At 35.4% G+C, this 9,297-nt stretch overlaps 1 protein-coding gene across 1 annotated transcript in view; it reads right to left on the bottom strand.

Moving 5' to 3' along the window:
- Window positions 1–6: 6 nt before the first annotated feature.
- The window catches only part of LOC106878084 (VPS10 domain-containing receptor SorCS3), a 1,235,712-nt gene continuing 1,226,421 nt past the window's right edge, over window positions 7–9,297 (bottom strand). The window contains exons 25-26 of the mRNA XM_052972785.1: window positions 5,584–5,744; window positions 7–398 (exon numbers count right to left, since the gene is read on the bottom strand). Coding sequence (XP_052828745.1) covers window positions 316–398; window positions 5,584–5,744 — 244 coding nt within the window. The 3' untranslated portion in view covers window positions 7–315. The remainder of the gene's footprint in view (window positions 399–5,583; window positions 5,745–9,297) is intronic.

The raw sequence follows: 9,297 nt of genomic DNA, 5'->3' as shown, positions 1-9,297 counted from the left end.
AATATGAATAATTTAATTTATTTCAGTTGTGTATGATAAAGGGTTACATGCTTGACTGATATTTTGTGTTCAGACATATCCATCAGTAGGTGACTACATAGACAATTATATCCATCATTTAGAAAATAAATATATGACAACAAATTAGTTAACAATAACAGTAATGAAACAAAAAAAAAAGAAACAGTAAAGGTTATGTACACTGTACACATACTGCCATCTGGTGGACTGGCCTGAAAATTAGGTACCCCCCCAAAAACAAAAAAAAATATATAGAAAAATAAAAATAAGTGGTGTGAGATTTGAATTTCTGGTTTAACAGCGCAAAGCGTGAGGATCAGTTAAATTGGACTGTGAACGCCTGCCTGGCATCATCACTAGAACTGGATTGACTAAGCCTGTAAATAGAAAGAAGCAGAGAGGAAATATTACTTGAAAGAGAGAGAGAGTAGTTTTATGATAAACTGTAAAGAAAAACATAGTAACAAAAAATATGTAAACAAATTGATTGCTTAACTAACGATTTGATTAATTAATCAGTCAATCCTTTTATCACCATTTGTGACCTCATCATTTGCCTCAGGTTTTTTTCACAATGACAAGGACAGGCAAACCAACTGATTGAGTGACTGGAAGGCTTTATTAAATAATTGATTTGTTAATTAGATAATATTTTACTAATAATAAAGAAATCTAATGGAAAAGAAAATGAATATTGTAAAGCAAAGCAAACATTTAATGCTGTCATTTAAAATCCAGAGGACAGTTTGCAGAACATTTTTTAAATAAAGCTGTATTGTTATGAAGAATGAGGAATCTAACACTGGGGGAGGGGTGACCCTTTGGAAGTGAAGAAGGAAGAGAGAGATTAAGAGATGGGCATAATGGCGTTGTCAGGAGCAGGATTAAGTGAATGTATAGACACAAACAGAATGCTTTTAGGACCTCACTTCTGTCTAGACCAGTGGTTCCTGACCATTTTTTTTTATCTACGGATCCCTTTGATTCACATGACTATACCAACAAGGTCTTCACTCTTGCACACTACATCTGATTCCTATGTCCAATTTTCTCTCATCACATTTGCACTTTTATCATACATGCATATTGATACTTCACATCCAATGGAGCATAACTATTTTTTCTCTTTCTAGTATTTGCATGTCCTCTACATTCAGGGCCCACATCAACTACCATGCAGATGGCTGTTCATATGCAAGCATCATACAATCTGCCTTTCCCTTCTGAGAAAGAGACCTTTTGGTACCAAAAAAGGTAATAGCTATCTGAACTTTCTCCATCCTGTTCTTATTTTAGTAACTGTGCTTTCACAACATCTTCCTCCATTGCAAATTAGGTCAATTAGGTAACAGAAATTATCTACTGCCTTTAAGAACCTCCTGGGCATTCAAGAAAATCTATTTCTTGCATGCTCTTAGTGTTCATGGCTCCTGCATTGTGGCAACAAAGTCTACTTTCTTCATTAGGCTTCCTGTGATTTCACTGCACCTCTTGTGTGTCCAAAGATTGCACTCAGTACATTGTATGAGATTTTTGCCTACGCCATTACTATATACTGAGTGATGCCACTTTCCTGAAGTTAAGTAGAGTCCTGTCTGTTTTCCTGCTTACCAGAACTGTGGTCTTTGCTAAGTTAACTTTGAGCCTCTTTCATTCCATGTTTTGCTTTCACTCTTGGAATTTCTTTTACAATTCTACTACAGATTCTACTATAAGAATGAAACCATCAGTATATAGTAATTCTCAAAGTCATTTCTCTTATTGCCTGAAGGGATATGATGAATAGGGATGAGAACTAATTCCTTGTAAACACTTACCTGTACACTAAATTCACATATATAAATATAGTATAGTATAATATAACAACATATAATATATGATAATATATATGAAGAGCATTGTAGTTTGCTTGAAGCGTTGTGATACAGAAGTAAAATAACAAATGTGAGTCCATATAAATCTAGTCATGTTAAGTGTTGTGCACCAGCTTGTACAATACTCAACACTCAAAGACTTGCATTTCTTTATTCCATTCACTTCTGATTATGGGCCTTTGTGTCTGCAATGTAAAGGTTACTAAACTACCACTTTTTGCATTGTAAAAGTTCTCCATTTTCATTATTTTACTGCTATAACACACACACACATGCAACAGTGTTCATTTGTCTGTTTTATATAAAGGAATAACAACATTTGATATACATTTGTAGTAACGCCTGCGCATGCGTAGTCTTACGCATGCATAGAATTAAACAAGCAAGCGTTTCCCGCTCAATTCATTCTCTTTCTCGCTGGCCAGCGATTGAGCATGGACGTGTGTTTAAAGCTGTCTCTACATCTTTCGGTCTTATACTCGACAGCTCGTTATTCTCACCTCTAAAGATGTATAACTAAAAGATATGTATGTTTTACCAAGTAAATAAATGTTGTTTAAGTTGTTTAGTCTGGAGTTCAGCGTTCCGTCTATTTCTTCAATTTTATAGTAGAAAGTCAGGTATACAATCTAAAGATGTATAACCCACTTTCTACTAAACATTGATACAGGAATATGTACTGTGTGTCTGTACTATAAGAAAGATACAAAATAATACTTAAAGGTTTTATACACCCAGCTACAAACCATGATGTATGCATTTATCTGTCTAGTGTCCCAGTATAATGCTGGCTGTTTCAAATATTTTATAAACAGATTTAAAGTCCTTATTCCACTAAAGCCAACTAGTAACCAGACTGATCGAAATAGCAACTAAATCTCCATTCAAGCCCACAATAAGAGACATACTTAACTATGCAATTCATGATTATACAAAAGGCTAGTGTAGTCATTGCTGAAACATTATTAATTTTATGTCTGATTGATCAATAATGACCTGGGGTTTAACAGTAACAGTGACAATCATAATAGTCTCAAATTTTGGCACATTTTAGGGGAGGCCTGAAATTTTGTGGAACAGGCAAGATGATTACCATGACCCTACTATTCAACGAGTACTTATTGACCCCCTAAAGGATGAAAGGCAAAGTCAGCTTTGACAGGATTTGAGCTCCAAATGTAAAGAACTGGAAGAAATGCTGCTAGGCATTTTGTTTCTTGTGCTAATGATTCTGCCAGCTTGCTGCCTTAATAATAATAATAATGGTTTCAGATTTTGGCACAAGACCAGTAATTTTAAGAGAGAGAGAAGTTGATTACAACGACCCAGTGTACAACTGGTACTTATTTTATCAACCCAGAAAGGATGAAAGGCAAAGTCAACCATGGCAGAATTTGAATTCAGAACACGAAGACAGATGAAATGCTGCTAAACATTTTGCCCAGTGTGCTAACGATTTTGCCTGCTCACCACCTTAATAATAATAATGATGAGGATTTTAACATTTGCCAGAGAATGGAGAATGATATAGTCATTTATATCAACACCAGCGTTTGACTGGTACTTTATTTTTGTAACTGAAGAGATAAAATACCAGTTTGGTCTTCGCTGAGAATGTAAAGAGAGACTTGTTACAATTTGTGTTGAGGTTTATATAAAGAAACCAGGAGAGGAGAGAAAAAAATTACAACGAATCAAAATGAGATGAAAAGCATACAATATATACAAATAGCTGGATGATGTAAGCAATACTGGTCCAGGAACATTGCCAACTAGGACCAGTGAAGGAATTCCATAGATCTAGGACCATTCTGACTACGAAAGGCACAAGTCTGCTCCCAAATGTTGTTCCACAATCAACAAGTATGTACTTAGATTAGTTTCATTCACTCTAACCATTTTTGCTATATACCTTTTGACAAATTTGCCAGTAGAAAGCATTTAATAATAATAATCTTTTCTACTCTAGGCACAAGAACCCAAATTTTTTGGGGAAGGGGGCCAGTTGATTAGATCGACCCCAGTATGCAACTGGTACTTAATTTATCGACCTCAAAAGGATGAAAGGCAAAGTCGACCTCGGCAGAATTTGAACTCAGAACATAAAGACAGACGAAATACCACTAAGCATTTCGCCCAGCATGCTGATGTGTCTGCCAGCTCACCACCTTCATTTAATAATAATAATGATTTCTAATTTTGAAGGGAAGAGATTACATTTAGCTCAGTACTTGACTGGTACTTTAATTTATCAACACTGAAAGAATGGAATAAAGTTAATCTCAGAGGGATTGAATAAAGAGATACACAGGGCATTTTTTTCAATGCTCTAATGATTCTGCCAATCCTTTGCTTTGTGGTAATAATAATAATCTTTTCTACTACATACACAAAGCCTGAATTTTGGCAAGAGGTGGCTAGATAATTATATTGATCCCAATATTCAAGTGGTACTTATTTTATTGACCCTGGAAGAATGGAATTTGAACTCAAAATGTAAAGATGAATGAAATGCTATTAAGCATTTTGTCAAACACAAAAAATAATTCTGCTAGTTTGCCACCTTTTATTATTATTATTAAGTGAGAGAGCAGTGCATGCCATCAAAATGACACTGGGGTAAAATATACGAAGCCCAATATACCCACCATGACTACCCGTCTGATAAGGGTACATCAGGCACATGCATCACAGCCATATATGCGCAACATGGTGATCTCATATAAAGATAAACAGCGCATGACTTTGCAGGTAGGGCCCAGTTAGAATTTTCTTCAGGTCGAGTAGTCCATCCCGCTCAAAAGGTCTCTGAATAAGGTTTGTTTAAGGATGTTGAGCAAAACACCCATGTTTCTAAAGGTGAATTATTCAAACCCCAAAGAAGTCCTCTCAACACATGGCTATGATGCTCCTCCACTACTTCTGCTCATGATCAGAGATGCACATATCGTCAGCCACCAAGGGACATGCTCAACTGGTTAAGGTCAAACAACTGACAAACAAATCTGTGGTATTGAGCAGAATATTTGCTGTAGCCCATCTTTTTATACCAAGACAAAACAATGTACATGATAACACTCCCAATCAATTAAGATCAGAAGCCATGAGAGCCACTGCCTGGTATTGCATCTGGGCATTATTATTATTATTATTATTAATCCTTTCGACTATAGGCATAAGGCCTGAAATTTTGGGAGAGGGAGATAGTCATCTGTATTGACTCCAGTGCTTGACTGGTACATAATAATAATAATAATAATAATAATAATAATAATAATATTAAAAATTAATAATAAGAATCTTTTCTGTTATAGGCACAAGGCCTGAAAAATTTTGGGGCGGGGACTAGTTGATTACATCAAACCCAGTGCTCAATTGGTACTTATTTTACTGACCCCAAACGGATGAAAGCAAAGTTGACCTCGGTGAAATTTGAACTCAGAATGTAAGGACGGACGAAATACTGCTAAGCATTTTTTCCCAGCGTGCTAACGATTCTACCAGCTTGCCACTTTAATAGTAATAATCATACCAATGACAGTGATGATAGCAACCAAATAAAAGGTAATTTGCCAAAAGATAAAAGAAGAAAGCAGACAAATAACTGGACAAATAAGCCTGGTGTTTGGTACCGAAATGAAATTGGTTGACAGAAGCTTAGAATGATGGAAAAAGTAATTTACTCTACCTCCCCCTCCTTCAACTGAGTCGGTTTGGTCTTCAGTCATTTCAATATGACTGAAGTTAGGATTAGGATCAAGGGGTGGATCATCTTCATCATCTTCAAGCAAGCTGTCTGCTGCATCTCTCGCTTGCAGGAATGAGTAGCGTTGCACTCGGTGAAATTTCCTACAGACACACATAAAAAAACAACATCAGAACAGCTGAAGTTATTAGTGGAAATCAGCCACTAAATATGGATAAATAGTGTAAGTATCCCCTGAATGTAGATACATATACTGCAATTAATTATTGGATATGGCTAAATTAGATGTAGACGAAAGAGAGTGTAATAACAGATATTTATATAGGAGAGAATATCCCTTGCTAACCTCTCTTAACCATTCAAAATAGTTATATATTTTTTTTCTCATTAAACATTTTTAAAACACATTCACAGCTCATGATACATAACTGCTTCATCCTGCATGATAGCAAGAGTATATTTATTTCTAGAAAAGTAAATGTGATGTTCATCTCTTTCATTAAGGTATTATCACAGTAAATAAAGCACTTTCTTACTGGTTTAATTGCATTTTTCTATGGGCTTAATGTATTAAAAGGGCTTGACTGGCTGTACAGTAAATGGGAAATTGCCAAATGACATATAGAAGCCTTTCAGCCCTACATCTGTAAAGAAAACTCAATGTAAGCAGCCATTGGCACTATGTTGAAACAGCATGTTTTTATCAAATTTGTATATTTATAATATAGGAGACTCAGGGGTAGACCATGAGCAAGATGGTTGGATAAAATCTATGAGCTCAGTTGAGCATCCAGCTTGGATCAGTTGGAGATGGTTGCTTCAAACAGGATCCAATGGAAGGTGTGTTTGAGGACTTTGCTCCCACAACCCTCCTAGGATTAAGTGGGCAAAGAAGATGAGATATAAATTACCAGACAGTGACGCAGTTAGTGAGTGTTGTCTGGGGCAGTCCTTGAGTTTGCTACTCTCCTAAATGCCAAGCTTATGCAGGCTTATACAGCAGATCCAAAAGTGCTTCCCTCATAAAAGTATCACCTAGAGTGGGCCACCCCTCATCCTTCTCTCACTATGCTGCCGTTGTCAGAACTACTGTTTCTCTTCTACAGTAAACAAACTAGCTAAGTGTAGACTTCAAGGTTGAATCCAATGGCTATGATGAAAAACTGTTAGCATAGTTCCATCACATGCACACACATGCATGCATACACGTTTGCACATGACACACATACACACTTATACATGAAACTTCAACGCAAAAATATAAATTCATTGAATATCTAAATATTGGAGTTAAGTTACTGTAAATAAAATATTAATTATTTTGAAACTAATTAGCCTCTAAAGAGAGCTGAGAATGCTTTAATAATTCCACCTACATTGTATTTCAAACAACTTAATCTCTTACTGCCATCATGTCCATATTTCTGCTTGAAATATATAGTACAGGACGGTTTGAACTAAAAATTTTTATTTATGAATTAAGATAACAACATTTATATAAGTACAGATATAGCTGAGTAGTTAAGAAGCTTGCTTTGCAACCTCATGATTTTGGGTTCAGTCCCATAGTATGGCACCTTGGGTAAGTGTCTTCTGCCATAGCCCATAGGCTGAATAATGCCTCGTGAGTGAATTTGGTAAATGAAAACTGTATGGAAGTCCATCATATGTGTGTGTGCATAGAAACACACATACACACGTGTGTGGGTGTGTTTGTCTTTGTTCCCCCACCACTAGACACATGAAAAGAGACTGACAGAATGAGTACCAGACTTAAAAAATAAGTACTGGTGTCAATTTGTTTGATTAAAACCTTCAAGGTAGTACCTCAGCATGGCTGCAGTCCAATGATTGAAACAAGTGAAAGATATATGAAGAGATCTATAGGACTAATGTTCAAAACAAAGGGTATGCATAAGTATTAAACACAAACTTAATAGTCTGAAAAATAAGCATAATAAAAAAGTGACTTATTGGGGAAGGATAATTAGGAAGTTGAATTATGTACATACAAATCACCGAGTGTTTATGAATCTTGTTTACTGAGAATTAAATGAGCAGTAGAATATTCAGAATATGAAACTTTAACTTAATTGTTATATATTTGATTAGATGCCTAAAATTCAGTGACATGCAAGAAAAGAAGACAAAGAAGTCCTTTTTAGTGATTGTTCACTGATCCCTGGAAAGAGTCTGTAACACATCCAAGCTTCAAATGGACAATGGAAAGAGTATATAACAAGTCTTCCACTCTCCACCTCACATAGCTGGGATAAGGCAAACAAAGTGAAAACAATTCATCCTTACCTTAATTGTAGGAGAAAGCAGTTAAGGTTACACTGCAAAAATGAAACTGAAAGGAAGTTTACTCTATGGAAGTGATTTTTGTTTTGCCCTGGCTTGTTGCACTCTTTTCTAACACACTCCTGATACCTGCTTCTAGTAAGAAAAGGAAGGAGCCCTACACATAGCTCATTACTTCAGTTACCCACCACACCCACTATCTCAGCTCACAACAACACACCTCAGTGGATTAAATATTACATACAGGAATATGCAATACAGTTGACACCCAGGTGAAAGCATAGTAGGGCTAGAACGATGGTTTTTTTTTTTGATTGCATTTAATCCTTAAGTTCACTTCTTACACCTTATTCCATAGGTCTACTTGAATGGGGTTTATCTTGGACTGAACAACAACATGTGCATAACAAATGAAGACAGATGGAGACATACAAGAGAGATTAAGGCATGAAACATGCATAAATGTGTTGGGCAGAGAGAGATGAGAAAAAGATTAGGAAAGACAGATATAGTATTTCAGATGTTTATAAATTTAGAAGAAAGTAAGATTATGTGATATTCATGCCTTTCTCAATGGTATTACCTGATTAAATGAAGTGAATTTTCTCAAAAACAAACAAAAATCTAACTCAAGCTCACACCACATTAGACACAGGAATGTAATGAAAAGGTTCAGCAAAAATGGGAAAGCAGAAGTTACTTGCTATGTGATTAAGAATTTAACTTTGCAACCACATAGTTCCTGGTTTGGAGTTTTGTGCAAATGCCCTTATCAAGTTTGATAAGGGCATTGCTAATAAAACTCTAGGCCATTAAGTTACTGTAAGTCTCCAGCTAATAATAATTCCTTCTAATTTTGGCATAAAGCCAGTAAATTTGAGGGTAGGAAGAAGCTGATTACATTGATTCCAGTGCTCAATAGGTACTTATTTTATTGATCCTTGAGGGGATAAAAGGCAGTCAACCTTAGTGGAATTGGAGCTTAGAACATAAAGAGCCAGAAGAACTATCACTTAGCATTTTGACTGATGTGCTAAGGATTCTGTCAGCTCATCACCTTAATAAAAATAATGATGATGATGATGATGATGATGATATATATATATTTGTATATTTAGATCTCTACCAAATATTTGGTAAAAATATTGTACCTGTTATCAAAGTAGCAAAATTCTCACTCGAAAAGTTGTTTATACTTTGTTTAAATATAAAGACTTTCAAATATGTGATACAATTTTGGCTGCATATCAATTTAAATAAGAGCCATAACGCAATCCATAATAAAACTTGTTTGATAACCTATGCACATTTCATGCATTGAAATGTGCATAGGTTATTAAACAAGTTTTATTATGGATTGCGTTATGGCTCTTATTTAAATTGATATATATA

The sequence above is a fragment of the Octopus bimaculoides genome, chromosome 14 (assembly GCF_001194135.2).
Source record: "Octopus bimaculoides isolate UCB-OBI-ISO-001 chromosome 14, ASM119413v2, whole genome shotgun sequence".
In the NCBI taxonomy this organism is placed as follows: Eukaryota; Metazoa; Mollusca; class Cephalopoda; order Octopoda; family Octopodidae; genus Octopus; species Octopus bimaculoides.
Note: the sequence above shows the minus strand (reverse complement) of the source record. Positions and strands in the feature narration are given on the sequence as shown.